The sequence below is a fragment of the Rhineura floridana genome, chromosome 6 (assembly GCF_030035675.1).
Source record: "Rhineura floridana isolate rRhiFlo1 chromosome 6, rRhiFlo1.hap2, whole genome shotgun sequence".
In the NCBI taxonomy this organism is placed as follows: domain Eukaryota; kingdom Metazoa; phylum Chordata; class Lepidosauria; order Squamata; family Rhineuridae; genus Rhineura; species Rhineura floridana.
This window is the reverse complement of record NC_084485.1, coordinates 81,254,062-81,275,169: the sequence shown is the minus strand read 5'-3', so window position 1 is coordinate 81,275,169 and position 21,108 is coordinate 81,254,062. Positions and strand designations below refer to the sequence as shown.

General features: G+C 47.1%; 1 protein-coding gene across 12 annotated transcripts in view; it reads right to left on the bottom strand.

Annotated features, from left to right (window-relative positions):
* The window catches only part of ST3GAL3 (ST3 beta-galactoside alpha-2,3-sialyltransferase 3), a 362,121-nt gene that overhangs the window by 156,522 nt on the left and 184,491 nt on the right, over positions 1 to 21,108 (bottom strand). For all 12 annotated transcript variants that reach the window (XR_009763520.1, XM_061632682.1, XM_061632687.1 and 9 more), the window contains one exon: positions 5,750 to 5,844. Coding sequence is in view for 11 of the 12 variants with exons in the window: in XM_061632682.1 (XP_061488666.1) it covers positions 5,750 to 5,844 (95 nt within the window). In the remaining variant the exon portion in view is untranslated. The remainder of the gene's footprint in view (positions 1 to 5,749; positions 5,845 to 21,108) is intronic.

Genomic DNA, 21,108 nt, shown 5'->3' with positions numbered 1-21,108 from the left:
ACTCTCTCAGACAAACTTACTTCCCATGACTGTTATGAGGATAAAGTGAGGGAACTATGTACACCCCCTTGAGCTCCTTGGGGGAAAGCTGCAATATAATATGCTCTTTATTTATTCTCCCCTGCCCCCACTAGAGATTTAGGCAAGTAGCGAACAGAGGAAGGATATTTTCAGGAGTGGCATTCCAATTATATCTTTCCCTTGTTTACCACTTGCCTCAATTTGTGATGTGGGGGCACCTACATAAGCGCTTCTCATTGCAGATCTTATGCATAGACAGGTTAATTAGAAATGATCTAATCGTTTACTGTGGTCCTTTGATTACTTTTTTCATTACAAGGCAGATGAAATTGCCCTAAAGCCATTGTAGGTTGCAAAAGTTCCATTCATGAAAGAAAGAGGCTAGTGACGCTCATCATCTTGATGTAGAATGGTTACCATAGCATAGCAGCCTGAAAAAATGTCCTCAATGAACACAGGAGGTTGAAGAAGGAGTGAAAATGGGGAAGCTCCTGCTTACAGAACTTCAGCTCCTCCAGACACAGATCTAGGCAAGAAGCCAAGAAGGAGGTGTAAAGACAAATAGTGTAAATTTGAATTTTGATGTCAGCATGCATCTGTATTTTATCAACAGAGATAAAGTATTATTTATGTCAGGATGCCAGATGTGAAAAGAGACTGCTATGCAACTAAAGGAATGTATAAGCAAGGGAATGGCATAGACTGTGTTTGGTAGTGCTCAGATGTGCATATTCCAGTATGCCCTGGAGGTCAATACTTCCAACTGCACATGCATAGTTTTCTACCCTGCAGAACTCATAAAAGCAAATGGACAACACTCTGACGTAACATTCGCCTCCACAAGAATGTTCCTGGAACGATTCCTGTAGGCATATATGTGAAAAACATTACGTTGAAATTGGTCATCCCCACAGATTTTTCTAGGACAATCACATGATCTTGAGGCAGCATGAGTATTTTAAAATTTTGCTCATGGTACCATTCCAGAAAGTTCATACAGGTGAAGAATTCTGACACAACATTTTTCACATGTGTGTCTCCATAAACGTCATTCAAAGGATGCTCCAACAGAAGCAAAAGCTAAATGGGAGTTAGGAAGCATCCCTTTCAGGTACATTAAGAGAAACAGCTATGCCACCAGAAAACACACACACATAAATCTGAATGTAATATAATGATTAGACCCAATGTACTGCTCCAAATGATCTCCAGATGGGACACAGCAAATCCACTTCACCAAACAGGCTGCATCAAAATGCAAGAATCAGTAAGGAACTTAAAAGAAAAGCAATTAAACAAAAACATCAGTCAATACCTAGAGGAAAGGAATCTGCTTCTTTTATTTCATAGAAACAGAAACCCCCTTATGCAACTGGGGGTACAGTTTAGGACCACAGTATCTATTCTGGGACAAAAAGTATGTTGGATTCTTTTCACATAGCTACAGCTAGCAACAATCCTTGAGACTTGCCTGAGTTCCCCTCAAACTTGTGTGAATGAAACTTGGTCAGTATCTGCATTCATGACCTGAGCAAGACTCCAATATAACCACAGAAAACATTTTAATAAACACTTTGTTTGATAAGGAAAATTCTCCATGGACGAAGAACATTTATTTCTTACCCCAATGCTTATCTGCAATTATGATTTGGCAGGTAAAAATCCTTTTGGCATGCTGTAGTTTTGCAAAGTCCTCTTTTTCTAGAATTATTACTTTGTGGCATATCAGACCTAAGGATTTTTATTAAAACATATCTTATTTTTGAACTACTGGGACCCTGCACTATCTGAATAAATAAATGGCAGACCTCAGGCTTTTTTGTTTAGGAAAGTCTACCCAGACATTCTTTCTAATGTTTGATTTTATCAGTATTTTTAACTGTATATTTTCTGATGTTTCCTGTAAATGGCAGACAATAATGCTGGGAAAAACAGAAGGGAGTAGAAAAAGAGGAAGGCCAAACAAGAGATGGATTGATTCTGTAAAGGAAGCCAGAGACCTGAACTTACAAGATCTGAGCAGGGTGGTTCATGACAGATGCTATTGGAGGTCACTGATTCATAGGATCATCATAAGTCGTAATTGACTTGAAGGCACATAACAACAAAAATCTTGTTTTTTTCTTTAAAGAAAAACGTATTTAACAGGCAAGCATCCTTCTATCTACTCTTATCATTTTGTTATCGTTACAGTAAAAGAGATTTGTTATAGGATCAGCAACAAAGAATCCCTGGGTGAGTTATAACTTTCTCTCATATACACGGAATTAAGGAGGAAGAAATCAAAATAGCCTATCTTTGTTTTTTATTGCAAAAAGCTGGCATGGAATCGAGCATTTTAAAGATATAAACGGATGAGGGGCAACTAATCTAAAGAGGAAATCTGATTTTATGACATTTGAGACTATTTTTTCTGGTTTACTTTTTTTTTTTTTTTTGACGAATCTGCTTACTTTTTTATGCCACTAATTTTTTGGATGCTGTGAACCAAATTTGTTTTGCACTTTTGGACACATAAGAGATAAGGCGGTTTGTGCTGTCTAGAGGGTGATGTCTGCAGGCTTGGAGGATTAACTCCTTTGTGACTGGAAAAAGAAATAAACTGTTCTTTGCTTGGGAATAGTTAAGAATGACAATCAAGAAGGTGGCTGAGACCCTGGATGTACAGGAAGGGATTCTCTATCTAGATATGTTTCAGAAAATAATGAATGATATTAAGCTGGTGAGACAGGAGCTGAGACAGAGTAAACAAGAGATGAAAAGTGAATTTGGCAAAATGAGACAGGAGCTGAAGGAAATTCAGGATTCTGTGAGAGGGGAGGTGGATGAGACCAAAGATATGGCTGGACAAATAAAAGAAGATGAAAGAAAAATTAAAGGAAAGGTTCAAGCCCTGGAGATTGGAATAGATATATCAACTATGGACTTGGAAAAAGATTTGATTTTTATGGCTATGATGGATCCTGGAGATAAATATTACTGTTTGGAATTCAGCGCTGTCCTTGAAGGAATTGGTGAAGAGATTAGAGATAAAGATATCAACGGTTCAAAAAAATTCCTGGACTGGAAGGATGTGATGGAACTTGAAATGGAGAAAGTTTACAGAATTAATTCCAGATGTGTGACAATGGAAAAACTCTCGGGAGATGTGATGGTGCATTCTGTGGAAAGGAGGAGCAGAGATGCAGCTTTACAACAACATTTCAGTGGTACATTCGGAATTGATGGCAAGGAAATATTTATGATGAAAGAAATTCCTATCAGACTTTTATTATATGACTATGACTATGACAGCAAGATTATTATGGGTGCAAGGATGGAGATGGAAGATGGAATTAACACTGAGAATGGCTATTGAAACTATTGGACCTAGCAGACTTGATGAGATGGATTAATTGACATGTTTATTTGGAGAAAAATCGATGGATATATTTCTCAAGGAGTGGAAGCCTCTCTTTGACTTTTTGCGGAAAGAATAAAGTAATATTAATGAGATTTGATGATTAATTAAGATAACTACTGGAGGAAAGTGATTTTGTAATATATTAAGAGACAGGTTTGTTATATATTATAGATCTATAACTGATCTGCGACAAATCGGAAGTCAACATTTTATTTTATTGTACTAGTTATTAATTTGTTTTTTGTTGTTGTTGTTTTGTTTTGTTTTGTTCTGTTTTGTTTTTTGAAACTTTGAATAAAAATTATTGATACAAAAAACCCCAACAAAAATCTTGTTAAATAAATAAGTTTTAGTTCTATTGCTGTTGAGTAATTGTTCTTCCATTTAGGTACATAACTTGGGAAGTTTCAGGTGTGGCATCTGTAACAAATTGCTGTGTTGAAATCAGCCATGTAAATTAGTAATTAAAAAATATGGCCCACAAATATGAGTCCCACCTGGAATCAACCTCCACACTAAAGGTTGCGTATGAAATTTCATTCTGTGATGATGAGTTCTACAATCTACTCAAGACTGAATAGGCTAAAACAGTCTGGTACAATAGCCTGAAACTTTAACAAAGTGGCTGTGCAAACTATGCAGATCACAGCCAGGGTGATCTCAAGTTCACAGAACAAAGCAAGTTAATCTCCATGCCATTTCAAATCAAACAGCTGGCAAACATGCTGAAGCTCCTGAACATTTGCACCTAGCATTTCTTGGCAGGGACTGTACACTCCCTTGACAATGATAGCATCTTCATGAAGGACTAGCTCATCTCTGATGCTAAACTAGAACATCTTTTCCTCAAGCACTGCTCAGTCTCTCTGACTGCTGTGATTCTGGCAACCATCAGCAACTTCTTCTTGCAGTCTCATTTCAGCCAGCATCAGACTAGTCCTGACTGAAGACTTTAATGAGGTGGTGATCCCATCATCAGGTCACTATTATTCATCCCCAATGCATCCCCTGGGATAAGCAGAAAAAGCTGATGCAAGAATCCCAGTAATGTGTGATGCGATGGGGTGCCATTTGCCTCTCTCACGCTCCTGGCTTGTCAGCACAGCCATTAGGCACACCGGTTTACAGAGAGTAATAATTCTTCCCTCCCACATATACAAACTACTTTAGACTAAATCCTGGCACAAAGTTCTGTCCCATGAGGGTATTAAACAATCCATTCAGTTGTTTTGCCCCATTGCTTCAGCTCCCAGCCATTTAAGTAATGTCAGTCTCTGTTTTTAACTGAAGAAAATCCAATATAAAACCCTAGATTTACAGGACACTGTGGTGGTGACACAAGCTGGCAGCAACCTGGAAATGCAAAGCAAAGACTGCCAAACATACTCAGTCATCCTGTGGTGAAGTTCTTCATTTTGAGTCTACTTGGCAGAAAAACTGACAAGCTGCCTGTGAGACCTAAAATAACCTGGTGCAAGACCAGCATTCCCCTCTGTTTCTACACACCTTGGGAGCCAGCAGAGAAAGGATGGTGCAATTCTCTTGCAGTCAATCAAGCATTTCTGTTTCCATCAGCATTTTTAATGGCTTCCACCGCTACCCTTAATGGGCAATTTGCACAGCTGTATTTAATCATCAGCTCTGAAAAGAGGGAAGCACCTCTAATGGGAAGATAAGAATGATGTACACAATTTATGATACCTATATGTGAACCATTCCTCCTTATATTCATTGAGAAATGCAAGTTCTTGCTTCCAAGACCTTCCTCTCCTTAGGGAAACTAATTGCACTATATAAATAAAAACATACAGTATATTGCTTTGCATAGAGCTATCAAATTTATTTACACTCAGTTCTGTTCCTATTTGTGATGTGAAGACAGATATTATGGTGAGATTGTTACCAGTCTCCCATGCACCATCTTAATGAAATCACATTGGACAAGACAAGACTTCATGAAGCCCAATTCTGTGACTGTGTTATGGTATACTGTCACATGCAGCTAGTATCATGACCTGAAGTCTTATATTCTGTGCCAAATAATCCCACGTACCATCAAAACACAAAGCTATGTCATTTTGGGCCCAAGGTTTCGGAATACCTTCACTGATCTGTTCATTTTACTTGAAAGAAGGAAAGTTGAATTTGAACATACAGAAAAAGGAACATTCAGGTTCTTGTAATACACTATTTTTAAGTCCACAATCTCCAGATATCATAGACATACAGAGCACAATTGACTACAGGCACCTTTTATTTTTGTACCTCACCAGGGCCATAGCTGCATGGTAAATGAACTTGCAGGGCACTCTAGTGCCATCCTACCTTGTCCTTTAATTCCAAAAGGAGGTACAAAGTCCCGGATCCGTGCCCACTTTCTGAAGGAATCATCCAAAAACATTGGTGCTGGCTTAGAGAACCTGAAAAACATTATTTATTTATTTGTTTGTTTATTTATTTGTTTGTTTATTTATTTATTTCCCACCCTTCCTCCCAGTAGGAGCCCATGGCGGCAAACAAAAGCACTAAAAATAATGAAGCAGAATCTTTTAAAAAAGGGGAAACTCAAGGAAGAGGAAAGGTTTAATTATCTAAATGCAGATTATAAAACCTTGTGGCTCAGAAGCTAGCAATGATAACGGGCTAATCAAACAAACAGAAAACAAGGAGCCTGTGGCTATTTTAATCTCAGGAGTGCCTCTGCAAAGGGTGCAAAAAGCATTCCAGTATCACCTACTCCAAAGTTTTTAGCAAGTGCTGAGAACCAAGAGCAGTAGGTGCTTGCCTATCTCAGTGGATGAGTTGTTCCATTGGCTGGGCAAAACAACAACAAAAAACCCTCCTCCAGTTGACACAAGATGGACTTGCACAGGCTGAGGAACAACCAGGAAGACCTTGCTGGAAGATCTTAGTGATCAGGCCAGTTTATATGGGAAAAGGTGTTCCCTCAGACAACCTAATCACAAGCTGTTTAGGGCTTCACAGGAAAGCACCAAATCTTAAGACTGGCCCAGAAGCATACTGGCAGCACATACTTTAAGGATAGTGTTGGGGAACCTTTGGCCTGCAGAGGCGAGGGTCAAATGTGGCCCGCAATGCCATCTTTTAAAAACCATGTCCATCTGCCAATAAGCTGATGTCACTCTGCTGGGGAGTGATATCAGCTGAGGGGTGAGGTTTGTTTCTGCATTGGCGCATATGCCAGTTCCCCTTTTGATGAGTAGGGGTTAAATCCTGCTCAGTTTGGCTATGCACACCTATTCCCCTGCTGGGAACAGGAGCACACAGCCAAAGCTCAGTGTGGGGCTGCTTGAAAGCTTTTTTTCAAACAGGTCCACACTGCTCTTTAAGAACCTCACTTTTTGGAGGTTCAAAGAGCAGTGCTGGGCTGCTTGCAAAAGGGCTTTCAAATAGCTCCACACCGTGCTTTGAAGTCCCAACAACTGGGGCTTCAAAGTACAGCATCACCTGATGTCAGGTGATTGACAGGTGGAGAGCCCTGCCAAACTGTCAAATTTGGTCCTCCAGGGATAGCAAGATAGGATCTGGCCCACTGACCAGAAAAGGTTCCCCACACATGTTTTAGAAGTGGTGTCACATTGTTGCAGTAAGCTGTCCCAGTCAACAACCTAGCCACTACAGCTCCTGGACCAGCCTTAAGGGTAGGCCCCAATAGAGGACATCCAGTCTTGAGGTTACAACACATGCTCAGTAAGGCTAGGTTATCCTGGTCTAGGAATGGTCACAGCTGGCACATAGCCAAAGCTGGTAAAAAGTGCTCCTAGTCACTTCAGCCTCCTGGGCCTCCATGACCATGATGGATCAAGGAGGAAATTGCTCTTTCAGAAGGAGTGCAACTCCATCAAGACAGATCACTCAGGACCTCTGCTTTATTGGTATTCAGCTTCAGGTTATTGGCCCTCATCCAGTCCACCACTGTGTCCAGGTACAGATCCAGGACTTGCACAGCCACACCTGATTCAGATGTGGCAGAGAAATAGAGTTGGGTGTCATCAGCATACTAATGACACCATGCTCAAAATTCCTTAATGACTGCTCCCAATAGCTTCATTTAGAACATGGGTGGGGACCCTTTTCAGCCCAAGGGCCACATTCTCTTCTAGGCAATGTTCTGGGGGCCACATGCCAGTGGTGGGTAAGACCAAAAGCAAAAGTGAGCAGAGCAACAGATGTTAATTTTACCTTTATACAGCAGGCTTATTTCTATACACACTCAAAACACCCCTCTCCATCTTCCAATTGGGCAAGAAAGAAGCCTTATCAGAGCTGAAGGACACATTCTAGCCTGGGAAATATGCACAAGAAGGGTGCAAAGCAGGGCCAATGAGGGAGTATGGGCTGGTGAGGGGGGATGTGGTTGAGGAGGGAGGATGGCATGGAGAGAGTTCCAAGAGCCGGAGAGAGGCCTGGAGGGCTGCATTCAGTCTATTCAGTTCAGGTTCCCAATCCCTTATATAAATGCCAGAGGGCCAAAGTATAGTCACCCAAAGCCACTATAGATTGCTGCTTCAAACAAGTTAGGCAAGATATATAGAGAGATGTAATCAGAAACCCATCATTTTCTATAAATATTAAATAAAATATGCCAAATTAAAACTCAAAGTTTAGCTGGTGTTAGACTTTTATTGGATCATGAAGCGTGACAAATTGCAAGTGAAACGTCTGTTAAACATTACACAGCAAAAACATTTTCAAAGACCAGCATACCTGCAATAGAGAAAACATCTCATCAACTGTGGGTGGTTATTAATATAAGTAATCAGGTGCCCAATTCAGATTAATAGTAATGCACATTCAATTTGCTTTTCCCCTGTTAAAGCTACTTAGAAATATGCATGCCTTGCAGGAACTGTTGGAAACAACATTAACGGCTCTATGCTTACACCTTCAGGCAGTTCTTGTTGCTGGAGCATATTGCAGACAGGGAAGAAATGCCTAGAATATATGCTAGAGTGGCAAACTCATCATTCCTGATGTATTCTAGAACACTGAAGGGCCTGGAGACCCCAGGGAATCCTTCTGGAGTAGGAAAAAACAGAATTGGGTGATCCAGGTGACACCAATACAAGGGACTGTGATGCATCTGACAAACTGGGCTCTTGTCAATGAAAGCTTATACCACAATAAATCTGTTATATTTTCAAGATTCCATGGAATACTTAGTTGTAACAAATAATGGTCTATGTGCATGGCGAGACAGAAAGAAGGGTACCTCCCAATGCTTGTTTGCGGCCTATTGCCGAAATAAAACACAGACACCATTGCTTGGGTAAATGATGGGCCACTTTATTTAAACAGAATCAATTGAATAATGAACCTGCAGAAGGGAGATTAAGGGCGGGGCGTTCTGGAGATCCAGGCAAAGCCTGTTAGCAGCTATCGGGCGATCATGCCCTGCCTGAGCCTGGGGGCTGCCCTGTGCCAGCCCCCCCAGCTCCAGCCACACCCTGAAGATGTGTAGGGGGTCCAACCCGCATCACCGCCCCTCGGAGCCCTGAAACTCTGAGCGGATGAGGCACGTTGGCCCCAAAGGCGGCCCGTACCCTGTCCCCGGGCCGTGTAGCCCTGAGCTGCAGGCCTCCGGACCGCCTGTCACCCCCAAAGGTGCCTAAAGGTGTCACCTAGCTGCCCTTTCCCTTTAACCTTTCCCCGCACTTCTTCGCTTGCATCCAAAAGTGACCGTTAACAATACAAACTAAACAGCCCAATCAGCCTATTGACCCCCAGGGGCACCCGTGCTAACCCTTGACCCCTCCCCCCAACCACAGTGTGGAGTAGGCAAAAGAAACCTGCCAGCAAAGCGAGGCAGGCAGGCCAAAAATTCCTAGTCGGCCCCGTAGCGACCAAATGGATCACACTGCAGCAGAGGGAGGGTCGGGCGGGTGCCGCCGAAATTCAAACTGGATGGCGGGAAGCAGGCGGGGCGGCCTTAAATAGCCTTCAGCCGCCCCGCCTCCCTGCCGCGTCACACGACGGCGCGCCAGCGCGCCGTGTGTGCACGCATCCCATCCAAGATGGCGGCCGGGACATCGACAGCGGCCGCAAGCTCGTCCCTCTGCCCGGTAGGTCCCAGGCGCGGAACGGGATTGCGGCCTATTGCCGAAATAAAACACAGACACCATTGCTTGGGTAAATGATGGGCCACTTTATTTAAACAGAATCAATTGAATAATGAACCTGCAGAAGGGAGATTAAGGGCGGGGCGTTCTGGAGATCCAGGCAAAGCCTGTTAGCAGCTATCGGGCGATCATGCCCTGCCTGAGCCTGGGGGCTGCCCTGTGCCAGCCCCCCCAGCTCCAGCCACACCCTGAAGATGTGTAGGGGGTCCAACCCGCATCACCGCCCCTCGGAGCCCTGAAACTCTGAGCGGATGAGGCACGTTGGCCCCAAAGGCGGCCCGTACCCTGTCCCCGGGCCGTGTAGCCCTGAGCTGCAGGCCTCCGGACCGCCTGTCACCCCCAAAGGTGCCTAAAGGTGTCACCTAGCTGCCCTTTCCCTTTAACCTTTCCCCGCACTTCTTCGCCACAGAAGGGGGACAAGCCTCTGCTTAGTCCCCCTTTACCCCACACCCGATAAGAATCTGGTGTAAACCCTTCTGCAGGTCCCTTAGAAAGATGTCGTTGCCCTTGTCCGTCAAATGGACGCCGTCAGGCCGAAACAGCTCAAGCTTGTTGTGGCCCACCTCTGGGTGGTGGATGACAGAACCTCCTAAGTCCCTAAGGGCCCTCTGAATTTGCCTGTTCACCTTTTTCCGTGCCCTGTCCATCCCTCGTGGGTCACCAGCACAATTCCACCTCCTGCGCGGCAGGATGTCTGACCACACTAAGTGCACCCCCGGCCAGCGACGTGCAATGGCCCGGAGGTCACCGCATGCCTGTTCAATTAGGGCCTTGCCCTTTAACAGACCCAAGTCGTTGCCCCCGAGGTGGATCACCAGCACCTGGGGCGCTGCCACTTCCACAGCCGGTTGAAACAAGGCTGGCAGGAGCCCATCCCAACGCATCCCCCGACGTCCCAGCCACCGCACTGCGGCCCATTGACTGAGCCCCAGCTGCGTGCCGAAGCGAGACTTCGCCGCCCTGCGGCCTGCCCAGAACATCATACTGTGGCCACATAGGAGGATGCGTGGCAGCTCCGATCTTGTCCGGCGATCTGTTGAAACAACAACGACATTGGGTAACAATGGGGGGGGCCCCTGGGGGGGGGCAAAATCTAGCCGCTGGCGCCGTGTGTGTCAGCAAGTGGTCTAACGTAGGCCTTGTACGCGTCCGAGGACCACCCGCCCACGGCCTGAAGCCTGTCTTTAGTAAAGCCCAATAGGGCCGCCGTGGAGGCCGCGCCTATCCGGAAGGAGTGTGTCCCGAACTTACTGGGGTCCACGCCTAAGTTCCCCAGTGCGGCCTTCGCCACGGACCAGAACTGGTATCTGGTAAGGGGCTGGGAGTTCCTATGTATAAATAGGTACCCTGACTGCGACCCCCTCGCTGCCACAAAACCGCGCAGGGCTGTTACTGGGCAGAGTTCTTGCTGCCGGCATGGGGCTAATACCACCAGGCGCCCCTTACCATGCTGGTCCGTTTTAGACCGCCTGAGCCGCAGGATGGCCCGCTCTGCCCTCCAGCTGAGGTCGGAGACTAGCAGGGCTCGGAGGGAGTTATCCCTCTTGGAAGCTGCCACCACCTCCCCGATTCGGAAGGCCCCAAAAAACAGAGTGAGGGCCGCAGCATGATATAGCAGGGCCTCGAAAGGGGAAGAACACAAGTGCTTCCACTGTCCCTGCAGGCCAAACAATAGCTCTGGGGAAAAGGGGAGGCGGGCATCCGGGGGGCAAGGGCGCTCGCGGGACCAACCCTCCAGCATCCGGCGCACCCTAAAGTCACCCGTGTAGTCCTGAAAGCCCCGTGCCTTCGCTAGGAAAGCGAGGCCTGAGAGCTTACCTTTGATGGTCCTGACTGAAAGGCCTCTCCGTTTCCCCTCCACGCAGAACTCCATAAGCTGCTCGACCGGGATGGGCCACTCCTGGACGTAACCCCTGGACTCTCTGAAGTTAGATAGATCCCTACCTGCCCCCTGGTAGCTGGCCAAAGTGCTGGGCGCCACAGAAAGGCTTATGGCCCTTTCTGATTCAATCCTCCAATCTCCCATAGCGCTGGGGGGAACACCTCCGGCAGAGCCCTTGCCCACGGTGCCAGCTGGCGAAACTTCTCCATCTGGTTCCGTGATAGAGCATCAGCAATACTATTGTCAATACCCGGAACGTGGCGCGCCAGGAACTGAATATTATAGTGAAGACATTGGAGCACGAATGCTCGCACCAGAAGCATAACGTTGGGGTTTCTAGAGGACAGGGTGTTAATAACGTGCACTGTGGGGAGGTTGTCGCACCAAAAGTGGACTGCGGAATTACACAGCTTGTCGGGCCAGAGGTGTACGGCCACGACGATGGGGAAGAACTCCAAGAACGTCAGGTCTCTGGTCAGGCCCGCCAGTGTCCAGCCCTGTGGCCAGCTGCCGTGGCACCATGAGTCATGCAGAATGACCCCAAAACCGAAGGCACCCGAGGCATCGGAGTGCACCTGTAGTTCTGCCTCCAACAGGCGATCCCTTCTCCATAGGGAGACCCCATTAAAGTCCCGCAGGAAGGTGGACCACACTGTCAGGTCAGCCCTAAGAGCGGCTGTCACCCATGTGCGGTGGTAGGATCGTGATAGGCCAGCCATGGCATCATATACGCGCCGCAGGAAGGCGCGGCCGGGCGCTACAACCCTGCAGGCAAAGTTCAGCTGGCCTGCCAGCCGTTGGAGAGTGGCTAATGTCACCTTGTTAGAACTGACCACCTCTGAGATCTTCTCCCTGAGGGCCCCCAACTTGTCCTGAGGAAGCCTGCAGCATTGGGCCACCGTATCTATCTCGATGCCCAGAAACGTGATAGCAGTGGATGGGCCCTCAGTTTTTTCGGCCGCGAGGGGGACGCCCAGCTCCCCAGCCAGCCCCGCGAAATGTGCCATGAACGCCCTGCAGGTGCCTGAGTCCGCAGGGCCCGCAAACAGGTAGTCATCTAAATAGTGTACCACTGATTGCAAGCCTGCGCGCCTCTTGACCGCCCACTCCAAGAAGGAGCTGAAGCGCTCGAAAACAGAGCATGATATAGAGCAGCCCATAGGCAATGCCCTGTCCACGTAATATTCCCCATCAAAAGCCAAGCCCAACAGCTCGAAGTCCTGTGGGTGGACCGGGAGGAGGCGGAAAGCAGACTTGATGTCACACTTTCCCATAAGGGCCCCAACCCCGCAGTCCCTGACCATTCGCACAGCACAGTCGAATGATGTGTAGCGGACTGAGCACAGCTCCGCTGGGATAAAGTCATTGACTGACTCACCCTGTGGAAAGGACAGGTGGTGTATCAGGCGAAATTCACCTGGTGCCCTCTTGGGAACGAGGCCCAACGGGGAAACTCTGAGTGAGGGGATGGGTGGTGCAGCAAAGGGGCCCAGAACCCGGCCGGCTACTACTTCCTTCTTAATTTTTTCTCTCAGAACTGATTCCATGCCTTCCACTGACTTAAGGTTGCAGGACATGAAAGGTCGCCTGGGACCTAAATAGGGGATCCGAAAACCCACTGTGAAGCCTTCTAATAAAAACTGGGCATCTAGGACTAGGGGGTAAAGGTGGAGTAAGTGTCGGAGCACGGCAATTTTAATTGGGCTGGGGCCCCTTTCCCTGAGCTGCGCCTGCAGCCCCTGTCCTCCTTGCGCCAGCCGAATCCCTGTTTCCACCCCTGAAGGGGCGGCCCCTGGGGCAGCTAGTGCAGGCGTGGGGGCCCCCACATATGGCACATTCATGTCTGAACCTGCACGGGCTCCGACCGCAAAGGCCACGCGAGCTGAACTCCCAGCAAAGCAGGCGGGGTTGAACCCCCTGCCCCGCAGGCCCGCGGGAAGCAGTTGCTGATGCCTGGCGCGCCAAGAGATGGCCGCTGTCCGCCCTATCGCCTGCCATGGGTCTAGAATGCGCCATAAATTGCAGCCACAGGTCAGCCTCCTTCTTGTCCCAGGGGAGGGATGTATCAAAAGCCGCCCTCATACGGAACGCCTGGTCGTAGTCTAGCCATGCCGTCCCTTGAAACTCCGAGTAGCCCCGGTATATGATATCGAGGTATTTGATTAGTACCGAGGCCCTGTGAGGCTGCCTCTGTATTACCACCCCCATGTAGGTAAGGAATGCAGGCAGCCAGTTAGCCCAAGAGCGCTCTACCCGTCGGCGCTTGGGCCTATCGGGCTCTGCATGTTCTCCTTTATCCTTATCCTTCCCAACCGGCTCCCTGTACAGGAGCGAGAATAGGTCCACATACTCTCCCCTCCATATTCTGTCCTTCGTAGCAGGCAGAAGATGAAAACCCAGTGGGGCAGACGTTTCCCCAAAAGGTATGGCCCCCTCTCTGACTGATCCCAGGGGGTCGGATATCTCTGCAGGGGGGTTGGCAGACAGGGCGGGCTGCTGTCCTCCTTCCGTCGCCGTCCCAGCAGCGAGGTGCCAGACCTGCTCGCAGGCCTCCCTTAGGGGATGCTGCTGCTGTGGCGTAACCTCCCCCCCGCAGGCGGAGGTCCCTGCCTGCCCATATCCCTCGGTTACCGCTGGTGGGGAAAAGGGCCAGTAGGGGTACCCCCAGGGGGCCCAGCTCCACTGCTGCTGTCCTTGTTGTTGTGGCATGATAGAGGACTCACCCTGTGTGCTTTCCGCCGAAGGTCCTTGTGCGGGCTGCATTGTTGGGGCTGCTTGCAGGGTGGGATTTGCGCCTGGCTCTATGCTGGGCGTCCTCGCCTCAGCCCTGAGCCCGGCCTCCAGCACATCCAGTCGCGCTAAGATGGAAGCAACAGCCCCTGCATCAGCACTGTTCACTGGCCGCTGTGTTTTCCCCCGAGACCGTTTGGGTGGTGGGTCCTTCTTCTTCCCTGTCACAGGTTGGTCCCGGGGTGCATTAGGGTGGCTTGAGCCATGTTCTAGGGCTTCCAACCTGGCTAATATGGCCGCCCATGGTGGCCCCTCCCCACTCCTTGCCCCCTCTGCCGCTGGGGGTGGGCATCTCCCCCCTGCTCTGGGGGCCTTTCCCTTCCCTTTTGGCCCCCCTTGTCCTTTCTTGGGCATACTAGAGGGAGATAGGGGGCCCCGCTTGCAAAAAAAAAAAAAAAAAAAAAAAAAAAAAAAAAAGGACGTGATTACAAAGCGTTGTGAAGGAGCCCGCCTGCTTATTCAATACCCCCACCCGGCACCCAATTATCCTGGAGGGTAGCCTAATTGCCCTGCACGTGGCAAGGGTTGATGGTTGGGGTCGTGCCCCACCTCCCCCGCGTTAACTAAAATTAACAATTAAATTTAAAAGTTGCCGGCCAAAGGCCGCCTAGCCTGTGGTCCTCGCCGTGCTGGATCCGATCCTGCGCTGCCGCCTCGTCGTGACTGCCCCAGGATCCTCGCCGCCTAGGCCTTGTTGCCCGCCGCCACTGCCTCCCTGTCTCTCAATGAGGTTGGGGGGGGGCGCTCGATGCCGCCCAGCCACCCTGGCCACAGGAAGCCTCCGGAGGCCCACGTGCGCCGGCAGAGAAGCCGCCGCCGAAGCTGCTGCTGCCGAAATTGCGAAGCTGCTGCTGCCGCGATCGCTGCCAAAGGAACCCCGCCGAAGCTGCCGCCAAAGGAGCCCGGCCGAAGCAGCCGCTGAAGGAAGCCGCGCCGAGCCGAAGCTGCTGCTGCTGCGGCTGCCCCGATTGCCGCCGAAATTCAAACTGGATGGCGGGAAGCAGGCGGGGCGGCCTTAAATAGCCTTCAGCCGCCCCGCCTCCCTGCCGCGTCACACGACGGCGCGCCAGCGCGCCGTGTGTGCACGCATCCCATCCAAGATGGCGGCCGGGACATCGACAGCGGCCGCAAGCTCGTCCCTCTGCCCGGTAGGTCCCAGGCGCGGAACGGGAATCTGGAAGGTTATGGCAAAGATTGGGGGCGGGGAGAGAGGTTGCTTCTTGTGCTCTTTAGAAAGTAAACAAAGGCAGAAAATTCAGTCTCTGTATTCACGTTAATCCATTACTAGACACTGGGAAAGTGGGAAAGCCTCCACATGATGAAGACATGCTGTTAACAAGATTTATTTTTCTCTGAAAATTAATTAGTATTTCTAATATAACTTTATTTTAATTGTATTATTCCTGAATCACACTGTGGATCTAAAATGCTAGGTTGGTTTTTAAAGGCAGACACTGAATTCAGAACATAAAAATACAGCACACTAGACTGGTAGAGGCAGAATATGTGCAGAACAGGCCTGTAAACCTTACAAACAACGTGTATACTCTCCAAACTCAGTTTTCTAAAATAAACACTCACAGACAACTTATTTGCTTTGGCAAGACAATGAACTCTGTTTATTTCAGGCTCAACCACACTCAGGATTAAACTGACATCTACGAAATCAGGCACAAGAGTACAAGATTTACCAATGAAATCGCTGGTGAGATTTAGACAAAGCATGACAAGTACCCATCAATACCACACCCACTTCCTCCTGAGTCAATACTACTTATATGACACACAGACAAAAAAGGCTAACTAAAAGGAGCTGGTACCAGGTCACCTACTTTTCAAGGGATACTTACGTTTTTGTGAAATTTATTTGATTTATATTCCCCTTGATAAAAAAAAACTTTTCAGATGCATGTGATGTTCCTGCTTATATTGTAAATATGTAAGTGCTGTTTATATAGAAGACATATGGTAAGTGGAGTGAAAGAGGAGGGGGGAGTACATGAGCAGTAGAATGCTGGATGATTGACTGAGTGCTTGAATGGCTGGGAGTATAAATGGAAGAATGACAGTTGAATCTGGGAGGTTGAGGTTGAGGTGGTGTTGAGAAGGTGTTTGGAAGAGGTGAATTGAGGAGGTGGATGGTGGTCGGTGTTGTTGTTGAGAGTGAGTCGGAGTTCTGAGGCAATTAGTAAGAAGTCAAGTACCTAACAGAATATAGATGAAACCATACGCTTGCGAAACATTCCTTTAGTAATCTTGTTATTTCTAATATTAAATAAATACTTTCTTGGTTAAACATATGCCTGATTTCTTCAGCTGGGAACACATACCAGGGGGAATAGCAAAGTAACCAAGGCTGAACAGTTGTATCGAATGGTGGCAGGGGCGGATTGGAGGAAAGTGTATCCAGTCCCACAGAGAAACCCAGGGCTGTATGCTTCAGAGACAAGAGGCTGCAGGGGGGGTGTTGTGAATTACCTATACCCATAGACACAAGGTATCGAGATAGCCTGGCAGAGACTAAGGCACAGTCTATTGGCTAAAAGGGATACAGAATGTGGGGTAGTAAGGCCTAGCAGGGGGATTTGTTGAAATCTGTGCTAGAGCTGTAAAGGGTAAGAAGAAAACCTGACATTCCTGTCTGCTGGCAGCCACGAGTGAGAGCTTCACAGGTGGTGCTGGGGAAGGATGTCACAATGCACTCTCGTTATTGTTACTAATTATTTTTTGTTTGAGAGCCAGGTAGCCATTCTCCTCTTTTTTCATATTTTTCTCATGTTCCATTTGGCTTCCTACACTACCTGTTTCCCAAGGATATTTTGGTAGCTTGCCTGTAATCCTAGAATGTGCCACATTTGACCTCAAGTGTAGCTATACCATCAACAGTAGATTGACTGTTTTAGGTGGGCCTTACACCACTCTAAGAACAAGAGCTTGTTATCTGTTCACAGGGGCACACCTTAACTATATAGAATGGAACGGTCTTTTTCTTTTGTAATGTAAGCTCAAGTGTCCTGGCCTCAACTGCTCACTAACAGCAGACCAGCATTTAGCCAAATAACTAGAACCCTTCATCTGTCTTTTTCCTTTGAATATTAAGGGGAAGAAAATGCCCAGCAAAGACAGCTGTCACACAGATGCCTGGCTTCAAGCGCCAAAAAGCACATTTATGTTTTAAACTGAAAACAAAATGGAAATGTGTCACTATTTACAGAGGTCTTCCCTTATGGATGCTCTGGAAAGTTGTTGGAAGCAACGCTTTAAAGATATTTATTAGGAGAAACAACAACTCTGACTATATTTAATATATGGCTCACATATTTTCAAACTAGTGCTAGAGAAAGAAGGGGAAACAGAGATTCGGTCTGATCAAGTTCAAATAATGTATTGTGTATTTTGCCATACGGGTGAGTGAGTACCACTTTGGATAATGCCAGCTGGCTTGGTTCCAAAGCTTGTTTTTCAGAGATTTATGGTTACAAAGGAGAAATGTCCTTCAGACCCCCGTTTGACCCAAAACCAATTTCTGTTTCTTTCATGTGAGAGTCACCTCTCTCTGCCAAGTGTCAGAATCAGTAAGCACTTGGCTGCATCCCTACTCTGGCTGCACCCAGGACTAAGGATAAGAACAGCTCTTGGCTGTTCAGCACATTGGGGACACACACACACACACATTAATTTGCAGTTACAATCTGGCTAAGTATTGTCAATGTCTCAATAACAAACATGAGCGTGTGACAAGTTGCTGCCATGCAATATTAGTACAATGAAATATTTCCAAGGTGCAGATGGTTACAAAAGTAAGTCTTTGTCTGCTATTTCTCACAATGCATGCAGACAAATAGTCACATTTTAAGACACTTTTTATGATGTACTTTGGAACTTGTCTCCCTGGGCTCCTTCTGGGAGGAGGAGCGGGATATAAATTTAATAAACAAATAAACATTAATTTAGATAGAAGCTGCCTTTTGCATGACATTTTCACTGCAATTATGTGGTCATGGATATGAATGAGAAGCAGAATTTTAGGCTTCTACACTGAACTACAATTTGTACTACACTGGTTTAAAGCCAGATTGTTACCATTATTTCAGTATCATTTTTTGTATCTAATGTATTATTCTGAAGCAGCTGAGTTGAATAAGCGTTTTGCGATAGGGAAGGGCTGTTCTATAAACCAGCAGGAGCACTCAAGGTGCCTAATATGTTGTGAGCTGAAGTGATGCAATTTCAAGGTATTTTGAAACATGATGATGGTAAGCAAAATCTGAAGGAATGCATTACTTTCAGTTTTCAAAGCTTTGGTTAGAAAAAGAAGAATAAATAGCAAGAGAGCATTCAGTCAGTACATTTTTGTACATGCTGGCCTTCCTCCCCATATGTGGTAACAGCAGCCAGAAAACCAAAGCGTCACATTGATCATATTTTGTTAGTACAAGTTAGCATGAAAGGAAGAGGAGGGAGGAAAGTCCATTGCTGGATAGCATTTACAGTATTAGCTGGCATCCAAACAGACTCTGTAGGTAGCAGTCTTAACTATGATGATGATACTAAGAAAACCGAAGCTGGAGGATCGCATATTGGAGGGGGAATGACTTCCGGCAGGCAGAAGAATGCAGTTTTTTAGCATCACTAGCCTCAGTTACATGAACTAAACAACAATCAAATAAGAAGCATCAGAGCTATCATCCTAAACTACTTAGATGCTGACAGAGCCTGGATCAAAGCCAAGATATTACAAATTTCATTCAGGGCAAGAGACAGAACATTATCTGAAACACATGGCCATGCTAATCCATGGCCCTTTGTTCTCCTGTTAACCTCTAGCTGAAGGAGATGCTTGAATAGGCATTATGTTCAGTGTTTCTCCACCACTTACATCTAGCACTCAATGAAGTGTCCATCAATGAAATCACACAGGAGCAAGAAAATGCTGAACAGGAGGGCATTACATCATACATCTGCTTCAGGTAGATGTCTCTTTGCCTTGTCTCTTGGTGACATGGATCAGCAGTGGCCATATGACCACTAAGATGTGGTTAATCTTAACTATGGTTTAGGGAACAAAGCCATGCTTTGAAGAAGTTGGTTTGTTTCAATAAATCATAGCTATGACTAATCACGTTTGTCCAGGTTCAGACACAACAATAACCTGTGGTTAGTTAAAAATGGAAGTGAACATTTTCAATCTCCTCCTCATGTTGGCACAAAAAGGAGGACAGAGAGGAGAGGGAAGAGAGGGAGTGCATAAGTCCAAGGCTTGCCATGTTATTATACAGCCACAACAGTGGCTGTATACTATAGTCAGCATGGATTTTTCATATTCTGCAATGTTAAATTGAAAATACCCCCCTTCCCATAAGCTCATTTCAAAACAAAACATTACAAAACTTATAGTCCTGAACTCAGAAACACGTCCTTAACAACCCACTAAGTTCAAAATGTAAAAAGAGAGAGAGAAAAAACAGACCCCCTTTGGACTTTTTTCTGTCAGAGTTCTCATACTCTATTGAAATTAATTAAAAAGTATCTGTAATCCTATTTCTGACCTTGCCCCATACTCTTGACCTTCATCTTCTGCAGTTTAAAAGTTTAAAAAATGCCTGGCTGATTTTTAATTAAGAAATTTTGGCTTGAACTCAGTGATAATGCCGGGCATGCTCAGTAAGAACCAACTGTCAGTGTTCTAAAAGCCAGACTCGCAGCTGCTGGGCTTGCCTAATCAGGGGGCCATACCCTCACCAGACTTTGATTTCACTTGAGACAGTCATGGCTTCCCCCAGAGAATCCTGCAAAGTGTAGTTTTTGAAGAGTGCTGAGAGGAAATTCCTGTTCCCCTGACAGAGCTCCAGTGGCCAGAGTGATTTAACAGCCAGCCACTCTGATTGAAGCTCTGTGAGTGGAACAGGGCATCTCCTAGCAACTCTTAGCACCCTTCACTAACTACACTTTCCAGGATTCTTTAGGAAAAGCCATGACTGTCTAAAGTGAAATAAAGGTCTGGTGTGGATGTGGCCAGGGACAGCTTTGGTTTAAATTTGGGTGAGAGGCTACATGTACCTGCTGTAGAACAAAAAGGTGGGGGAAACGCTGAAAAAGAATGATACTGTTCACAATGTTTTCCTTTTGGAAAGGAAAGGGGCTTCCCCTCTGCCCAGTGACCACCCACCCAATCTCCTCCCCTCCCCCCCCCTTCCTGCCCTCCTCCTCCCCTCCACCCCTATCCCAGGTCAGTTTCACCTATCCTAAGAATGACTACACAGGAGTAAATCCCACTGAACTCAAAAAGCATGCAAATATTCAAACCTGCCCTCCCCTCCTCCTTCCTCCTATCTCCTCCCTCTTGCCCCTTCCCTCTCCCTTCCTTCACCCCTCCCTTCCCCTTCCCCATGCCCTTCCAATCCCCTCCTTCTCCCTCCTCCTCTTCCTCCTCCCCCTCCTCCTCCTCCCCCCCATGGTCAACTTTACCTATCCTAGGACTACGACCTGGGAGACCAGGGTTTAATTCACAGCCATGAAGCTCACTGGGTGACCTTGGGCCAGTCACTGCCTCTCAGCCTCAGAGGAAGGCAATGATAAACTGCCTCTGAATACCGCTTACCATGAAAACCCTATTCATAGGGTCGCCATAAGTTGGAATTGGCTTAAAGGCAATCCATTTCATTTTAAAGTATGATTGCACGGGAGTAAATCCCACTGAACTCAATAAGTGTACAAATGATCAAACCTGCCCTCCCCTCTTCCTTCCTCCCATCTCCTCCCTTTTGCCCCTTTCCTCCCCCTCCCCTTTCAATTCCCTCCTTCCCCCTCCTTCTGCTCCCCTCTCCCCCTTCTTCCTTCCCTCTACTCGCCCCTCCGCCTTCTCCTCCCCC